This window comes from Myotis myotis, unplaced genomic scaffold (genome assembly GCF_014108235.1).
Source record: "Myotis myotis isolate mMyoMyo1 unplaced genomic scaffold, mMyoMyo1.p scaffold_m19_p_1, whole genome shotgun sequence".
Classification (NCBI taxonomy): Eukaryota; Metazoa; Chordata; class Mammalia; order Chiroptera; family Vespertilionidae; genus Myotis; species Myotis myotis.
The window spans coordinates 50,579,532-50,599,473 of NW_023416313.1; the positions used below are offsets into that span (position 1 = coordinate 50,579,532).

At 40.6% G+C, this 19,942-nt stretch overlaps 1 protein-coding gene across 6 annotated transcripts in view; it reads left to right on the forward strand.

Annotated features, from left to right (window-relative positions):
• The first annotated feature begins 12,821 nt into the window (after positions 1 to 12,821).
• MRPL1 (mitochondrial ribosomal protein L1) overlaps positions 12,822 to 19,942 on the forward strand; it is a 60,622-nt gene continuing 53,501 nt past the window's right edge. For 5 of the 6 annotated variants that reach the window (XM_036337354.1, XM_036337357.1, XM_036337370.1 and 2 more), the window contains exons 1-2: positions 12,822 to 12,961; positions 14,160 to 14,277. In XM_036337354.1, the coding sequence (XP_036193247.1) occupies positions 12,922 to 12,961; positions 14,160 to 14,277 (158 nt within the window). In that variant the 5' untranslated portion in view covers positions 12,822 to 12,921. Of the gene's footprint in view, positions 12,962 to 13,030; positions 13,232 to 14,159; positions 14,278 to 19,942 lie in introns of those variants that run through there. The other variant, XM_036337356.1, reaches the window with a different exon arrangement.

Below are 19,942 nucleotides of genomic sequence, written 5' to 3' on the forward strand. Positions count from 1 at the left end.
TATATACCTTCAACAGTTTTTCATTTAAAATGTACATAATTCATTGATTTGCTAAACTCTTCTTTGAATATGAATCTAATGATTATTGTTCAGAATTGTCTTTTTAAAGAATAAAACACACATGTAAAGCAATGCCTATATTATCCTGTGTTTTCAGCTAGAAGTCAGACTTCTTAGGTTTAAAACTGGGCCCCAATATGTAATTATTTAGAACACTTAATCTTTCTGAACTTTCATTTCCTCATCTATAAAATGAGAGTAATAGTAGTACCCACCTGTAAGAGAATACAATGAGTTAATATATGTTAGTCACTTAGAACATTTGTCTGGCACATAGTAAGTATAATATATGTATTTGTATTAAAGTGAAACAAGAACTTGAGCAAGAGCAAGCTGAAGGAAGAATCCCTCTTGATTTTTATCCTTTTTTTTAAAGTCATATTTTTACAGTTGGCTTGTTATCCCAAATTTGGCAGCTATGGTTTTTAGCAGCATGCCTTTATCAAGTCTTTCTAAAACACTCAGATTAATTTTCATATTTAAAGAACTTTTTTCTTTCTTGTACATATAGTTCATCAGCAAACATAAACAGATTTGGAAACAGTGAATTCATGAGTATAAAACTCTACTCATGGGAGAATTGCTGGGCAGATTATAGAATAGATTGCTAGCCAAGATTTCAAGGTGCTGGTGGGAATCAATCAATGTTTTTGCCAAAGCACTGGAAAGGTTCAGTTAATTTAGTTAATTGATTACATGGAAGTTGGTTAATCAGGTGTGCACTACAAATGCAACAAGACCACCTTTTCTTTATTGTTGTTTTTAAGCCAGTGGTGAGTGACTAGACCATGGCAAAGTTTAAATGAGCACTGTGAGATGCACCAGTGCACAAACTAGTCTCACAAGTTTTAGCACCTTCAAAATATGAATAAAGTTTTCGTTGGCAATGGAGATTCCATTTAGCACATAACAATCTTATTACAATACCTATCTAATCAATTAAATGAAGTGCTCCATTGTATTTTCATATGTAATGCAGGAGGTCAAGTTTAAACAATGGGTTGGAATGGCAGTGGAGGGCTTCAAACAAGAATTCTGGATTTGGGGATAAAAATGTCTCAGCTAGCACTATAATTTATTCCACAGCATGTAATTCAAAATGGACAAAACACACAGGATTCAAATGAAAAAAACTCTTTTAGTAATTTATTCATTTAAAAAGCATACTTGCGTGAGTTTAGACTAATTTACAGATAACTAGTTTACCTCAACCAATTTGACTGAAGTTTCTAATGTGTTTCAGTATATAAAATGGAAAAGAAAGCATCAGGATGCAAAACATCCACCCACTTACAAAAACGAGCACATTTTATAAATACTTATTAAACAGCAAGGTTGAGATGGAAAGACCTTTGGTGAATTGCCTAAAATATGAAAGATTTTAGTTGGACACTTACAGATGGTAATTGCAAAGTTGTAGCCTCATGTTTTTGCTAATGAAACCATCATTACAAGGTTTATTCTTCAGCAATAGGCCTATTTCTTATTCTGACTCCAGAGGACATAATTTGAAAAGGAGTGAGGGTAGTGGTTGCAAATTCAAGTGTCTGCAGGGCCTAGGCCAGGGGTGGGCAAACTTTTTGACTCGAGGGCCACAATGGGTTCTTAAACTGGACTGGAGGGCCGGAACAAAAGCATGGATGGAGTGTTTGTGTGAACTAATATAAATTCAAAGTAAACATCATTACATAAAAGGGTACGGTCTTTTTTTTTTAGTTTTATTCATTTCAAACGGGCCGGATCTGGTCCGCGGGCCATAGTTTGCCCACGGCTGGCCTAGGCAGACACTGTCAAAGAGTGACATGCCTAGAAAGGCATACAAAGTGATGATGATTGCTGTACATGGGGACTATTTAGATACCCCATATGAAAAGTGGGCCATCGCCATGTAGAAATATGGGCCCAGTATGCTTGATCAGCTGATTACTTATAAAAGAAGGGGGGAAAAATCTAGATTTTTAGCTTATCAGTTTAATTTAAAAAGAAATATTTGTGGGTCAACACTGTATTAACAAAGTATATTGTCTTTGAGAATTCAACTTCTGCTTAGGAGATTTTGTGTGTGTGTGTATGTGTGTGTGTGTGTGTAATTTTATAGTTACCTGCTAGACAATTGAAAGAACAAAGAAGGGATTTTGTAACTCACACTTGAGGGAAATGTTAAAGAGGATCTGACTGCAGTGCCAATGTCTTCTGGACACTTCTATAGTCCTTTGCAGAGTGCTAATGTGCCAGGGATGACCAGCAGACCCTGAGCGACAGATGAATAGATTACTCTAACACATGTTTCTGTGAAAGAGAGGCTAAGGGGCTGGTTGGCTTTAGAAACCAAAACAGCCTCAATTGCCTGCCTCCTTAGGCTTTTATTGTAACAATAGCTTGAACTAAAATTAACCTCTAGATACAATCAGCAGGGTAAGTATCCTTGAGAAAGCTCATGCTTCTACAAGGTTGGGTTTAAGACTAAACATAGAGATTCCAGCAAAACACCCGGAGCTCAGAATTGTTTGGAAAAGTCAAGGCAGGGCTGCCGCCTTTGGCAAGGTCCTCCTAAGAGGCCCCTTACCTTTCAGAGAATCCTCCTTACATATTTTCCAACCAAGCCCCGTGCTTCCCCACACTAATGGACACAACGAACTGTCTTGTTGGATTCCCTTATTCTTGACTAAACAGTTCCAAATTCTGGATACATATTATGTTGAAAAGGCTGTAAATTATGAAGTATGGCCATCCATTTTATGTGTGGAAGAGATTTCAGCAAAGGCTGAAAGTGTAGCATTTTACATAGGAGGTACAATGAAGGTAATTTTCTTATAGGAAGACACAGACTCCAGGACAGAGTTAAGAACTAAAGCCAACCATAAGAGGACCTGCTGTGAATAGTTTGACTTCTTGCCTACATTTCTTTAAACTAGGGAAATTGTTATTATTAGCATAGTATTAAATTTTTTTCACCAATTGTTTATCTCACCCCTTCAGTTAAAGTCTGATCTAGCAATATATTGACTAGGTGTCTGCTTTTAGTTATTTCCTGTGTGGAAGAAAGGGGCTAAGTGTGCCACAGGCTACAGCATATTGCATTGGAAAATTTCTCTCATGTCCTTCCTCTTTGTTACCTAGTTCCCATAAAGAAGAAGTCCTGTGCTCACAGGTCCCTCAGAGGTTTCAGTGAAGTGTCTCTTTTACATAGTTTTCTCTTGCCTGGTTGCCCAGGTGGTCACACTTGTCCTTGGAAGGCACTGGGCAGAAGCAGGGCCCTGAGGAACACCCTCAAAATTGCCTTCCCTTTCACACTAGTCTTGTGCCCTTCAAGTGCTCTCACACGTCCCTTAGAATAAACTGCTCCTCAGAACCATGCAAAGACAACAGGCAGGTCCTCTGTATGTCTAATGCATAGCTGAATCTCAGGCTGCACACAGCCTGGGTTAAGCAGAGCCTTCCTATTACATTGCTGCTACTTCCTGAATCTGGTCTGTGAGCTGTTTGAATGGTGAGTTGTGGTAACACTGCAAAAGTCCCCACCCTCACTGTCAACCACCACAAAAGGCAGAAGGTGTCAGGCCTGTTCCTAGAGCAGAGCTTTGGGAACCAGGGCATCTTGCTCGCCCTAATCTTCCGTAGCCTTCCTTCTGGAGAGGGTCTAGGAGAGCAATGCATTTTGTGTTTTCTTGAAGAATTACATGTTTTTTTATTACTGAAATATATGTCTAGGCTCAAGATGGAGCTGTTCCAGCCTGGGGTGCCACATCAGCAAAATGAAAGTTAGATAACTTTCCTGTCCCAGTAAATGCTCACCTTGACTAGAAATGCAGTATGTACATCCAGTCAGCTAATCCCCAATCTCTAAGTCAACTCTGGGCCTTCTCACCCCAAATAAAGCCCCAGTAAATCAGATATTTTCTATTTTTCCCTTCCTGTTCTCTAATATATTTTTATTGATATCAGAGAGGCAGAGAGAGGCAGAGAGAGAGATAGAAACATCAATAATGAGAGAGAATCATTGATTAACTGCCTTCTGCATGCCCCACACTGGGACCGAGCTCACAACCCACACGTGACCTCCTGGTTCTTAGGTCCATGCTCAACCACTGAGCCATGCAGGCGGGCAGCCCCTTCCTGCTCTTTATCCTATAAAAGCTTCCCGCCTTTTGTCCCGTTTTGCAGTTCTCCGCAGGAGACTGTCGCTTCGTGTAGTGTTCAAGTTTTTGTTTATATCACCTCAATTGTCTTCTTTCATCATTCTTTAAGGATACCATTTACGATGCTTCAAAGGAAAGATAAGCAACTACAGTACATATTTTAGAACCTTTAGATTATTAGAGCTGAATACAAATTTTAGTTAGTGACCCGTCTATCCTTATCTCTATGCCTAGCCATTATTATTTTCCTTTGACCCATGGAGAAATCCATTAATTTTCCTAAATACAACCTATTTTTCCTGATGGATCAGGATGCTAGTTACCCCCTCTTCTTGGGTGCCTGTGTAGTCTCTTGACCTTTTTTTATTTTCTTTTATTTTTCTTGGGTTAGAGCTCTGTCATCTCTCCCAGAGGAGCCCCCAAAAGCAACTTTTATTTCTCTATTAAAAAGTGCCCTTAACAATTATCCATAGTTGTTTATCATAAATTAATGTCACCACCCGCTGAGGAACTGCAGTGGAGAATCCTGTGCCACAAAAATGTTGTCATTCGTGTCTTCAGGTGGGAAACTGAGGCACCAAGTGAGGACATAACTCGGCTGGGGTTAGCCATGCAGAAAGCCTGACATGAACCTCCTTGATTATTAAAGGCCCCTTCACTCTGAGTCTCTTTTCTCCCTATCTCTCCTCTCATTCCCTCCAACGCTGCAACTGTTCTGCCTTTTCTACTTGGTAACTATGGGAAGCAGAAAAGTGCTAACCATAGCAACAATAGGAAAATTGTTAAATGGATATAAAATAATTTAGACAAAGATGAGATGCTACTATACATGGGTGAATATTGGAGTATTTGGACTGAATATTTTTCAGATAACAATGACTAAGAAACAGTTTCCAAGATTCCCTAAAAACCGTAGTCTCGAGTCCTGAAGCAGCCAAAGGAGCCCTCTGGAGACAGAGACAGAGCTTATTAACCCCTCCGGCCCCTGGGGCCTGGTGAGGAACTCGGCCTCAGTTTGAGCTCATCTAAAAGAAAGGCAGGACCTGAAAGGAGAACAACAACAAAAGGTCAAGTTCACTTCTAAGTGTACAAAACAAGAAAGCCACACAGTACAAAAGGGAGGAAGAGAGTCACATCCTTTCTGCTACTAACAGCCTCCTCTTGTGAGTGGTGCACACTCTTATATAAAAATAAAACATCTTCCTGGGAATTTGCCTTGTTGGTATTTTTATTTTTCTCAGATCTATACATTTTTAAAAATGCATTTCCATATTTTAGGTAAACATTTCAAACAAGTTTTACTCCTGTCTTCATTAGAGATTAAAAAAAGAATTAACTCTAATTAGTGTTTTGTTGGTGCTTGTGATTTACATGCTTGGCTTTGAAGATCAAAAATAATGTGCATGTGCTTCCATGTTATTTACTTTCTCCCACACCCACTGATATTATCTGGCCATTCTCAAATTTAAAACATTGGCATCAAAAACATTGAGTCCTGAGTGTCTGTAGGTAAACAGCAGAGTTTCAGGGTGGCGGTCAAGCAGGAGGAGGTGCACTGGCTCTGCTCTTAGGCTCTAACACTAGTCGTGTGGCCTTGGGCAAGTGACTAACTTTTTGGATACTCAGTTTCTTCATCTATAAAATGGGAATTAAGCAAGATATTACATGTACAGTGCTTTCACGGCATCCAGCATGAAATATGCATGTGATACGCATATGACAGTGGTTAAGAACAGTCTCTGGCCCTGGCCATTGTGGCTCAGTGGGTTGGGCATCATCCCATGCACTGAAGAGTTGCTGGTTCTATTCCAGTTAGGGCACATGCCTGAGTTGCGGGCTTGATGACTGGTAGGGAGCATGCAGGAGTCAGTCCATCAATGTTTCACTCTCACATCGATGTTTTTTTTCTCTCTCCCTTCCTCTCTCTCTAAAACATCAATTTTTAAAATAGAGTAAAAACAAAAAAGAATATAGTCTCTTATAGCCAGGCATAATTATAGTGTTTATCTCATAGTTTTATTTTTAATATTTAAAAATTTAAAATATGTAAACTTTATGAAAGCACCCGCATACAGTGTGTTCAATAGCATTATTATAAAACTAGGGGCCCGGTGCACGAAATTCGTGCACTGGGTGTGTGTGTGGGGGGGGGGGGGGGGAGTGTGTCCCTCAGCCCAGCCTGCCCCCTCTCACATACTGGGAGCCCATCACCCTCCAATCGCAGGATCGGCCCCTTGCCCAGGCCTGATGCCTATGACAGAGGAGTTGACCCTCATCACCCTCCGATCACCAATCACCGGATCGGCCCCTTGCCCAGGCCTGAGGCCACCGGCAGAGGCGTTAGGCCTGGGCAGGGGACCCCCCAGCTCCCCGCAGTTGCAGGCTCTGCCCCTGCCCAGGCCTAACGCCTCTGGCCAAGGCATTAGGCCTGGGCAGGGGACTCCCAGCTCCCCGCGATCTCCCGCTCTGCCCCTGCCCAGGCCTAACGCCTCTGGCCAAGGCATTAGGCCTGGGCAGGGGACTCTCAGCTCCCCGCGATCTCCCGCTCTGCCCCTGCCCAGGCCTAACGCCTGTGGCCAAGGCGTTAGGCCTGGGCAGGGGACCCCCAGCTTCCCATGGTTGCAGGCTCCGCCCTTGCCCAGGCCTAACGCCTCTGGCCGAGGCATCCGGCCAGGGCAGCGGGGACCCGCAGCGGCAGCAGCGCCGCGATCTCCCGCTCTGCCCCTGCCCAGGCCTAACACCTCTGGCCGAAGCATTAGGCCTGGGCAGGGGACCCCCAGCTCCCCGCGGTTGCAGGCTCCGCCCCTGCCCAGGCCTAATGCCTCTGGCCTAGGCGTCCGGCCCGGGCAGCGGGGACCCGCAGTGGCAGCGGCCCTGCAATCGTGGGCTCCGCTTTAGGCCCAAGCAAGGGACCCCTAGCTCCCGGGACTGCCAGCTTCAACCGTGCCCAGCTCCCGTTGCTGGCTCCACCCCTACTTCCTGCTATCACTGGCCAGGGCGGCAAAGGCACCTGATTCTCTGATCATGGCTGGGCCGCCTTTGCCCTGCCCCCCACCTCATAGCTCCCCCCTGGGTTTCCGATCACTGTCAGTGGCAGGGGGCTTCTTCCTGCTTTCCCTTTCGCCTACCTGCATTGTGCCTACATATGCAAATTAGCCGTCATATTTGTTGGCAGTTAACTGCCATCTTAGTTGGCAGTTAATTTGCATATAGCCCTGATTAGCCAATGAAAAGGGTAGCGCCGTACGCCAATTACCATTTTTCTCTTTTATTAGTGTAGATTGTGCTGTCTAATATGGTAGCCAAATATGGCTATTGAGCATTGAAATGTAGTTATTCCTAATTGTGACATGCTGTAAGTGTAAAATACACATCAAATTTCAAAACTTACTATAAAAAAGTACAATATCTCAATGATTTTTACATTACATGTTTAATACTTTTGTGAATATACTGGGTTAAATTATTAAAATTAGATTTACTTGTTTCTCTTTGCTTTTTTAATGTAGCTACTAGACAACTTAAAAGTACATATGTAATATGCATAGCCCATTAGTACTGACAACAATGTGGTGAAGGGCCTGGGAGGGGGGCTGGGCTCTGCAGAGGTGGACAAAGAGCGGGGAAATGAGGGACATCTGTGATAGTGTCAACAATAAAAAATAAAATTAAAAAAAAGTTTTTTAAAGTACATATGTGACTTGCGTTGTATTTGACAGAACTATTCTAGAATATAGAAATCTTAAAGCAAGAAATTTATCAAAAAGAACCTCCCTTACCTTTTAAAGTTTGGAATACTTTTCATCATAAATAAGAAATATTGCAGAAAAGCAAGGGAATCAAAGTACTAAGGGAAGCTATAGAATTGCCAAAGGAGTTAGTGCAATGTTAGGTTTCATTGATTTTCCCAGGAAAAATTAACTATTCCTTTCTCTTCTAAAGTGTTTTTGTTTGTTTGTTTGTTTTAGAATTTATATTTTAAGAAAGATATAGGCAATCTAGACTGTATCCTTGGTAAAGCTCCTACAAAGGTGAGGTCTCATTACCACACCAGGGAAGGCAGCAATTATTCGTGGGTAAAGACATGAACATATTCAGCCAAGTGAGAAGACTCAAGAGGCATGATAGCTGTTGTCATTAGCAGGAAGTTTGCCATGTGAAAATGGAATTGACCCAAAAGGTTCAATTAGGTCCACATTACTAGTAGAGAAGATGATTCTAGCTTTAATACTGTATGGAACAATTTTAACAATTAGGGTTGTCCAAAACTAGAAGGAACTACCTTACGAGAGTTTGTCACCAACAATTCAAGCAGGGAATTATACAGAGGGTTATACATCAGGTAGATAGACCTTCAAAAGTTTTTCAAACTGTGAAATTCCATGATTAAGGCTTTATTTACAACTAATTCTGGCAGAGAGCTGCCAATTCATGCATTATGACCAGAAAAACTACAGTTCCATGATTTAAATTAGTTTTTTTGTTTAATATACATAATAATTCACTTAGGTTCAAGAAACCAGGGGTTATTGTAGAAAAATATATGGTAGATAAGGATCTCACAAGACGCAGGGAGAGGGACAGTGATACAGCGGACTTGACGGAAACTGTAACAGGAACTGAAGCAGCATCTGCTATCTTCCTCTCAGGCTGGTCAATCTCTTTCTTCTTCATGGTGTCTGCTGTTCTCAGCATTCTCCCTCCATTCTATTCTTGACTGGCTTCATGTAACTCTACTCAGACATCATTTCTGCTTGTTAATTAATTTCAGCTTGCCTTTGAAGGCTTCTCTAGCCTTGAATCTACTCCATGACCTTACACCATGAGTCCTCCCACAGCAAAGAAAATGTTGTCTTTTTCTTTTTTCTCTAGTCTTTCATTTTCCCAATTTTAGTTTCATGAGAATAATTGGCCCAGCTTTTCTTTTCAAGCCCAGATCACTGGCTGCAGAACGGATGGACTTCCCTTGGATCAGATGGCTTCCACTGATCCAAATAGCTGGGCCTGGGGAATTTTACTTCTGTAGGAGAAGGAGGTTTCTACCAGAAGCAGATGTGGGCTGGGCAGGAAATATTGATATTTCTGTAATCTCCACTGAAAGTTGGAGGTCATGGAGGTTATCCTAGAAATTTGGAGATCTGCTTAAATTATTCTCTGTATAGGAAGAGAGAACCTTTTCAAAAAGTTCTGGTTTTGGACTAATAATAAAGATATGAATTTTGCACTAGGATGTGTTGTAGGATCCTGCTACCCAAAGTGTAGTCCATAGAGCAGCAACATCAACACCACTGAGGAGCCTGTTAGAAATCAGAATCTAAGGCTTTACCCCAGACCTACTAATTTAGAATCTACATTTTAATAAGATTTCCAGGTGATTTGCATTCATGGTTCAGTTTGAGAAGTGTAGCTCTAAGATGAACTGATTTGATTTAGTCTTTCTGAAAGTTACCAAAGGCTTTTACCAGCAAACTTCCAGTAGTGATCTATAGCCACATGAGAACCAAGTGTGACGTTGTCAGAAATTTTGTGAGTTAGTTGATTTCATGTTTGGTAGCTTGAAATCAGCTATTGTGTGAACATTTACACCATGGAGATAGGTAAATGTTACAAATTCATTTCCTTTGTACCAGGAGACAGTTGTTAAACACTTACCAGCAATTCCACTGGGCAATCTAGGATTTAGTCTCCTAGGGATTTTTGAAGAGAAGCACCCATATATGGGGGATGGAAGACAGACAAAATGATTCCAATTCCTTCCACATTTTCAAATTTATGACTAAATTTGAAAATTTATGAAAATATAATCTGAGTCTGAAGTAAGCCCAAGGAAGGAAGGGAATCTAGGAGTTGGTAATATTTAAAATGCAGATAGGCAAACACTGGAAATTTTCCCAGCTGACAGCTGGCTAGTTTAGGAGCTGAAATCAGGTGTGCAGTAGCAATTTCTATATAGAGGAGGAGAAGATAAGAGTGGGTAGATTCTGGTCCTAAAGACACCATGTGGGGAAATTCATGTTTTTATTGCCTATATTATATGGAGCATTAACTTATTAAACAAAACAACAACTCCTCCCCAAGTTAATGATAGGTAGGATGCAAATGTTTCATAGTATTACAGAGGGAGTGGAACTGGACCAGTACATCAGCATCACCTGAATACTTATTATACATGCAAATTCACAGGCCCACCCTAGGCCTATGGATCAGAAGCTCAGTGCGGTGGAACCTGGCAATCTGAGTTTTAACGAGTCTTCTGGGTAATTCTGATGCACACACGGAAGTAGGAAGTATCATGGAGTTCCTTTTTTTTTGGTCCAATAAGACCCATTTTCAATTTGAACCCCAAATGAGAAGTGACTCTTCTTGCAATGAAGTCTTCAGCTCAACTGGAAGATGGTTGAGGGAGGCAGAAAACACAGATCAGGAGAATCACAGGGCTAAGCAAATATTTAAAAGCTTTGCTTAGCCAAGCAGGCAGGCAGCTGGCATGTTGCCAAGACTCCTAGAGAGTATAAGCCTTTCTAGAAATCAACTGGAAAAAGTTGTTTTAAAGTGAACTTTGAGGAAGTGCATAAAAACAGTCTAAAGATTTTCTTCAAATATGAATAAAAGTTCTGATATAAAGAAAATGACATCCTAGCACATGTAGGGATAAGAATAGCAGGTATATTAAGAAATAAGCAGATATTGGAAGAAGGCATATTAGAACAGCATATTCATTTTGCCTCTCTGGTTAAGAACTCTCACTGGTTCCTTACTAATGACAACACTTAACATTAAATGAGTGTTTATTTTGTGTCAGGTACTGTAGTAAGTACCTTACTAAATTATCTCATTATTAGTCCCAGATGAGGAATCTGAGCTCAGAGAGATATAGTGAGTTGCCCTGGGTCATATGGCTAGTAAGTGGTGATACTGGGATTCAAAACCTAGGAAATTTAGCTTCAGAACACCACTGCTTAATCAGAATGTTCTACTGCCTCTCTTCAATGAGAACTTCAGATGCATTAAACATTTAGTCTTGGAGTTCCCCATTTCTCAGTGTGGATTTCTGTAGTTATTATAAGTTTCAAACTAAATAACCTTTTTCTATGTTGTTATATATAGATAACTGGACTCCGAATCCCACTGACTAAAGTCATCAAATTCTAGTGCTCAAAGTGAGCAATTAGGTAAAGAAGCTGCACCACTATAGGACATTGTTTTAATAGGGCTTACAAGCACACTACATGAGTTCCACATTGAATATTTAAATTCTCTTGTTTTGAAAGGAGACATAAAGAAGTACACAGATGGGGGCCAACTGACTCTGGCTACGGAAGGGGAGGGGAGTCTAAGGACCAGCACCTCTAATCTGGGTGTTTGTTTTGTCTGAATGGATTTGGTAAATTTCCTCCTATCCTGGCATTTGTTCACAAATAAAATTCATTTTTAAACAGAGGTTAAAAAAATAAACAAGACATGATTTCCGCCCACACTGAGCTCAGATTGATGGAGAAAACAGAAATATTGTGGGAATAGTTGCACAACTCTGTGAATGTTTGAGTTGTACAATTTAGATGGGTGGATTGTTTGGTATGTAAATTAAATATCAATAAAACTCTTTAAAAACAAACAAAATCAGATATAAGCCCTGGGTACTGTACAGAGTCATGAAGAGATGGTCATAACTCAGTCTGGGAAGAGAGAAGGGAGGCTTCATCAGTGATTAAAGTCTGAGCTGAAATCTTTTTAAAAAAGTTACCTGGGTGATGTGGTACAAGATATTCCAAACAGAGGGGGCAGAATGAGCAGCGGGGTGAGGAGAAACCCTGGGTGTGGGAGCGGGGAGGGTGTTGGCAGGAAGATTGAGGCTGGGGAGGTAGGTGGAGGCAGAAGCAGCTTCCGAGGTAGTCCCTGGAGGGTTTTATTTAAACTGGGAAGTGACACAATCTGTGACCAGATTTGCTTTAGATAAATCACACCGTCAGCTGTAATGTAATGGGAAGAATACTGGTTCATTTTTTCCCTCCCCAGTCAGAATAACCTGTGCGTAGGTCTTACATCTGCCATATTAAAACTAATAGTGTTATATAAATTTGTTAAGTCTTGTTCTTCAGTTGATCCTAATGCCATAGTTAGCCAGCAGGGGCAACATGTAGAGCTGATAAATATGACCTTAAACCCCCTCTGATCTTGCGCTGAGTCAAAAGGTTTGTTAGGGAAAAAAAAAAAAAAAAAAAAAAAAGGTTTGTTAGTGATTGGGGCACCCGCCTTGGGTGTAGTGGCAAGCCTAGCGAATTTTTAAAGTCTTTACAAGACTGGAAACGTGGCGGTGGAAGCTGGTGAGATTCTCCAGATTTTCTATTTTTCATGCTTCTCCTGGGCACTCTCACCATCTATTAAAACGATAGTACACTTGCAGAATCAAAAATTAAAATGGTTAGGACACCGCCAGCAGGACCGTGTTCTGCAGGAAGAGCAGATTTCCTGCAAAACGTTTACGCTCTCCTACCGGAACCTTGAAACGCGGCGTCCCGGGCAGCACGGAGGGCTGAGGGGGGAACACCGCCACGGGGCACGCCGTCCAGCGCCCTTCCCACTCGGCACCAAAGCCGATTTTGGTTCCTGCCCCTTTCTTGCTCCTCCTAATCTCTTCCCCCTCCGCCAACTCCGGAAGGGAACCCTTTCAAAATTTCTTCCACGTGGAAGCGTAGGACCAATTTCATCAGCACAATCCGGAATGGTCAACATGGCGGCGGCCGTCAGGTGCCTCAGTAGAGGTAAAGCCTGGCGTTGTGTGGGCTCCGGGGGAAAAGACCGGTGGCGCGGAGTCTCCTCTTGTACAGAGTGCAAGCCAGACTCCTACGCAAGGGCCTGCACTGGGGGCTGGGAAAGCCTCCTGCTCGTTTTGGGCTCAAAGTTCTCGAGGGTCCTTGCTATGGAAAAGCGACCTTCTCTGCGGCCTCACCCCCTTTGGAGCCGTCCACCCTAGGAGGGGAAGGGGAGGAGGATGTCCATCGACACCCCTCCGGCCACTCGCAGCGGCCGAGGCAAGGACGGGGTCTGTCTCCGAGACTGGTGGGGTGCAGGGAGAGAAGGAGTTGGCTGGCTAGGCGAAGTGAGTTCTGATAAGGAAAAGGCTGTGTAAAGGAATGGGTGGCTCACAACTGTAAACTTGAACGTTTACAAAATGCTTGTTGGTCCGTTCAGGGTACTACCTAGTTGCAGGTGATTTCAGTTCTTACACTTCCGAAGACGTTGCCTCATTGGGATCAGCAGTTGTCCTTTGGTGGCTAACTCAGGCGTCCTTCTTCCTCCGCATTTCCGAAGGTCCAGTTAGGTGGCAGCCCTTTTTTGGCACATTGCTCTTTAAGTTTTGTTCTGTGTTGTGTTTTCGAAGCACAGTGATGTGTATAGTTATTTAATTAAGATAGGTCTTTAGGTGGAAGCATCATCTAGCATCACCCCATTTTACATATTTCAGATATCCATATGTGCACGAATCTGTTGTTGGGCTGTTTATTGTCTTATTACTTTGTCTTTCTATGCCTGTGTCAATGCCACAGTCTTAATTACCATAGCTTTATAACAAGTCTTGATCTCTGGTGAGGCAGTTCCTTCACTTTTTTCGTATCTTTCGGAAGTACTTTCAGCAACTCTGTGAATGTATTATCTATTTTTAAAAACGGGTAAAATTTAAATTATTTTATATATTCAGGACAGACATACATATTCTGTAACGTACTTTGAGCCTGAACTGGGTTAAGTTAAAAATAAGTGAAGACAAAATTGTTCAATTTTTTGTGTTTACTTGGCTTTAGTTTTAAGAAGTGGAGTGTCCATTATTACACCTTTTAAAGAATGGTTGAGAATCACAAAATATTGAATGTTTTTGTTCTGGAAAACACTGATTAAGAATATAAAAATTGTGAATGTAATTATCATTTATTAATATTTTACGTGTTTTTTTCTTTCAAGTCTTGATACATCAAAGGCATAATCTTTCCAAGATGGCTTATCAGACACCTCTTTATCCTTGTTCTGCATGTGTTCATGTGCCTAATAGACATTTTGCTGCTGCTGCTGCTGCTAGGAGGTAAGTATTTTTTTTTTTTTTTTTTTTTAGTTATTTCATTTGCTATCATCTAAAATTTTGATTAAAAAGATAACTTAAAACACTACTTAATATTTATTGAATACTGACATTCAATTACGAGTTTAATCCCCACAGCAACCTTATGTGGAAGCTATTGTTATTCTCTTTTAGAAACAAAAAGCAAGGCACTGATAGATTATGTAACTTGTGCAACATCACAGAGCTAGTAAGTGTTGAGGCTAGGATTTTGTGACATAATACATATTTACATTAGTCTACCCAGTTCCTGACACAGAGCTTCTAAAATCCTTGTAAATCTCCTGAGTTATAGGGATGCCAGGAGCATCTTTTGTTCTTTTTTTTTTTTTTAATTAAATCTTTATTGTTCAGATTATTACATTTGTTCCTCTTTTTTCCCCCCCATAACTCCCCTCCTCCCAGTTCCCGCCCCACCCTCCGCCCTCACTCCCCACCCACTGTCCTCATCCATAGGTGCACGATTTTTGTCCAGTCTCTTCCCGCATCTCCCACACCCCCTTCCCCCCCCAAGAATAGTCAGTCCATTCCCTTTCTATGTCCCTGATTCTATTATAATCACCAGTTCATTCTGTTCATCAGATTATTTATTCACTTGATTCTTAGATTCACTTGTTGATAGATGCATATTTGTTGTTCATAATTTGTATCTTTACCTTTTTCTTCCTCTTCCTCTTCTTAAAGGATACCTTTCAGCATTTCATATAATCCTGGTTTGGTGGTGATGAACTCCTTTAGCTTTTCCTTATCTGTGAAGCTCTTTATCTGACCTTCAATTCTGAATGATAGCTTTGCTGGATAAAGTAATCTTGGTTGTAGGTTCTTGGTATTCATCACTTTGAATATTTCTTGCCACTCCCTTCTGGCCTGCAAAGTTTCTGTTGAGAAATCAGCTGACAGTCGTATGGGTATTCCCTTGTAGGTAACTGAGTTTCTTTCTCTTGCTGTTTTTAAGATTCTCTCTTTATCTTTTGCTCTTGGCATTTTAATTATGATGTGTCTTGGTGTGGTCCTCTTTGGATTCCTTTTGTTTGGGGTTCTCCGTGCTTCTTGGACCTGTAAGTCCATTTCTTTCACCAGGTGGGGGAAGTTTTCTGTCATTATTTCTTCAAATAGGTTTTCAATATCTTGCTCTCTGTCATCTTCTGGCACCCCTATAATTCTGATGTTGGTACGCTTGAAGCTGTCCTAGAGGCTCCTTACACTATCCTCGCATTTTTGGATTCTTTTTTCATTTTGCTTTTCCGGTTGGGTGTTTTTAGCTTCCTCGCATTTCAAATCATTGACTTGATTCTTGCGCTCCTCTGGTCTGCTGTCGGGAGTCTGTATAATATTCGTTATTTCAGTCCGTGTATGCTTAATTTCTAGTTGGTTCCCCAATATAACATCGAGGGTCTCATTAGTTTTCTTGTAGATCTCATTAAGTTTATCGGCGGCTTCTAAACAGTTCTTGAGAGACCTTAAAAGTGTGGTTCTGAACTCTATTATCTTCCATTGACAATTTTGTCCTGTTTCTTCGTCTCCGCATTTTGTTATGCTTCCTTGGTGCACCCCCTAGTGGTCTTTGTGCGCAGTCTTATAGTTAAACCTTGATTGTTGTAGCTAATACCAGGGAGGGTTTGACCTCCAGGCCAAGTGGCTATGAGAATCAGCTGTGTCTGCAGTGAGAGAACTTCTGTCCTCTAGGGAGGTGCTAATCTAGCCTTTGCCTGAGGCTATCCGGCAAATGCCTCTGTGCTGGGCTTGGGCGGGGCGGGTCGCACAGGATCAACAGGGTGGGCCGGAGAGAGCAGTTATGGCGGCTCTCAGTCCTGTCCCCAGGGGCTCTGCCTCTCTGAGTCCCAGCACCCGCTGCAAACCTCAGAGAGAAAGCTGCACTCGCTCTGACCGAAGCCAGACAGTCCCGCTTCTCCCGTTTGAGTCTGGGTCCCTAAAGACTCGCCTGTATCTGGAGCTCAGAGTCTGCGACTCCCTCCCGATTGAAAACGCCAACCGCGCCCTCCGCCGCCAGCCCGCTCAGCGCACTCCGCACCTCAGAATTTGACTTCAGCACTGTGCCTCCTCTGAGTGTCCGTATGCGTTTCTCTTTCCTCCTAGTTGTAGGACTTCCACTCAGCCAGCGTTCCTGTGGTTCTGGGTGATGTCCGTTCTGTTTTTTAGTTTCACTTTTGAAGTAGTTGTTCAAGGCAGCAAACTCCGGCGTTAACCTATGCCGCCATCTTGGCTCTCCCTCTTTTGTTCTTATATCGGGTCTTTGAACCATTTCCTGATACGGAGCTTCTAAAACCCTTGTAATTTCCTGGGTGATAGGAGCACTTTTTTACTAACAAAGCAACTCTTGGTGGGCTCCTGGATTGGGGCTGGTCACCAGAAAGACCAAAACATGGTTAGAAGCTTAGAACTTTCAGCCCCACTCTCCATCCTACAGGGAGGGGAGAAGGCCTAGACTAAGATTGAGTTCATAATTGATCATGCCTACATGATGAAGCCTCCATAAAAATCTCTGAACTATGGGGTTCAGAGAGGTTCTAGGTTGGTGCACACAATTTATGTGTCAGAGTGTAGTGCTCCCAACCCAATGGGGACAGACCCTTCTGGATCTTGTCCTATATACTGATTTATCTAGCTGTTCATCTGTATCCTTTATCATATTCTTTATTATGTAAGAAACCGGTAAATATTTAAGGGTTTCTCTGAGTTCTGTGAGGCATTCTAACAAATTATGAAGCCTGAGGAGGGGATTGTGCTACACACTGATTTATAGCTTGTTGGTCAGAAGTACTGGAGGCCTGGACTTGTGATTGGCATTTGCAGTGAAGGCAGTCTTGTGAGTCTGAGCCTGTAACTTGTGGGATCTAATGCTAAACCAGGTAGCTACCGTCAGAATTGTATTCAATTGTAGGACACCTACCTGATGTCAGAGAATTAGATGGTGTGGGAAAAAAGCCTGTGCATTTGGTGTCAGAATTCTTGTTAGTAGAGGAAAATAGTTTCTATTTCACCAGATACTCTGTTCTGTTCTTGCTTACTTTGAACAATCTCCAGATATATCTCCACATATCTTGGAGATTGTTTCAGGTAGAACTGTCTAGCCATTCTTTTTTTATTGAGTTATAATTGACATATAACATTAGTTTCAAGTATACAGAATAATGATTTGATACTTATATATATTGTGAAATGTTCACCACAATAAGGCTAGTTAACACCTATTATCATAGAGTTACAACTTCTTTTTCTTGTAAGGAGAACTTTTAAGATTTTTCTCTCTCCGCAATTTTCAAAAATACAGTACAGTATTATTTACTACAGTCACCATGCTGTACATTACATTCCCATTATTTATTGTAAAGTTTGTACCTTTTGACCATTTTGCCTACCCCTCACTTTTCTGCCTCTGACAACCACTAATCTATTCTCTCTTTTTTTCCCTTATTAAACATATAAGTGAGATCATATAGTATTTAACTTTCTCTGACTTATTTCACTTAGCATAATATCTTCAAGATCCATCCATGTTGCAAATGACAGGATTTTGTGGCTAAATAATATTCCACAGTTGAGTACACGAAACACAGAGTTTATTCTTGTCTTATTTTCCATATGAGCAACTGTAAACCTATTTTTGCCCTACCTTGTATATACCACATTTCCTTTGTCTATCCATCCATCAATTGATACTTAGGTTGCTTCCATGTTTTGGCTATTGGAAATAATGCTGCAGTGAACATGGGTATGTTATATTGTGTGAATTTACCATAATTTAACCATTTTCCTATTGCTACATTTATTGTTTCAATCTTTTGCTATTACAAATGATCCTGCAATGACTAGTATGTACATAGATCTTGTAAAATATTATTAATATGTTTATAGTATAAATTCTGAGAAGTAGAATTGTTGAGTAAAAACATGTGTCCTGGCCTGCGTTGAATGTCGACATATGAACCAGGGTCACGGTTCGATTTCCAGTCAGGACACATGTCCAGGTTGTGTGCAGGAGGCAGCTGATCAATGATTCTCATTATTGATGTTTCTCTCTCTCTCTCTCCCTTCCTCTCTGAAATCAATAAAATATAAAAAAAAAAACAATTTTAATTAAGAACAAAAAACCTCTCCTCTTTGATATATAAAAAAAGATGTGTGCATTTATAATTTTGATAGGTAATAGCAATTTGCCTTTATAGAGATCTTGTCAGTTTATGTCCTTACCAGCAAGTATTATTAGAATGCCTATTTTCCCATATACAGTGTATAGTCAAAATTTTCATTGTTGCAAATTTGATAGGTAATAAATGGTTTCATCATGGTTTTAATTTGTATTTCTTTTATTATTGAGGTTGTATATCTTTCATATACTTAAGAGCAGTTTATTTATTTTTTACTGTGAATTTTCTGCTCATGTCCTTTTTTTTTTGTTTGTTGATTAACAGAAGCTCTTCGTATATTATAAATTGTCAAATATCTGCACAATAGCTTTAACATGTTTTAACTGTTGTGGTAGAGGAATGGATCAAGTGCTATGGGATCACAGATGAAGGAGAGTAGTGCAAGAAGTATTTGAGCTGGCTCTTGAAAGAGTTTTGCAGGGGGATTTGAGAATGGTGTTTCAGTGATATAGAGGCATGAAAGTAAATGATATGGATGTAATACAGTCTGATATGAATTGAATATAGGATAAAGAGAAAGATGGTGGGGGTGGTTGGAGGGGGCTGATGGGGGAAAAGGGGACATATGTAATACTTTCAACAATAAAGATTAAAAAAAAAAAAAGAAAGAGATGGTGGAAATAGAACTAGAAAGGAGGCTTCCTTTGAGTGTGAATAGTAACTGGATTATCTTTTCTTGTTGAGAAGTTGGAGAATATTGGTTGTGCCAATTTACATCCCTAACCAGCAGTGAGAGTGTCCAGTTTTCCATATTCCTAACAACCCTGGATATCATCAATCTTTGTGTTTCTTCAGTGTATTTCTAATTTATATATTTTGCCCATGTTTCCATTGGGTTGTTCATTTTTCTGCTTTCTTAAAGTATTTGTTTATTAGGGACAGCAATTATTTTGAGAATATTTTATATTTCAATGTTTTTTTTGTCCTAGAGAAATTTTTCATTTTACATTTTCTTTAAATTTGTATTCTAGTACAGCTTTTAAAATAATTTCACTAACCTCAAAAACATAGTATAAGGAGTTTGCATCCTTAAAAATATGAAAAATTATTAGCAATATTTTTATGCCTTCAGTAGCTTGAAGGGGATCATAGTATTCATAATTTTAGTTGTGGTTTTAATTTTTAAATTAAATATACTGACTTTATAATATACTAAAAATAGTTTTTTTCACGGCTATTTTTTTTTTTAAATCAGGATCTGAGACAGAGGGGCTTGCTTTTTTTCTCTTATCTCTTATCATTCTGAATCTCCCCGCTCCTCCATGAATATAAACCATGGTTTGCCAGTGGCAGATTCTGGTAAAAAAAAAAAAAAAAGGCCACTGTATCATCTCTGACTCTGGTTCTTTTCCTCTTCTGAGGTTATTTTCCTTCAAATATTTCAAAAATTTTTGTGGACTGCCAGACATTTTGTGTAGAACAGTCGAGACTGAAGTATGTGGTATTTATGCCTGGAAATG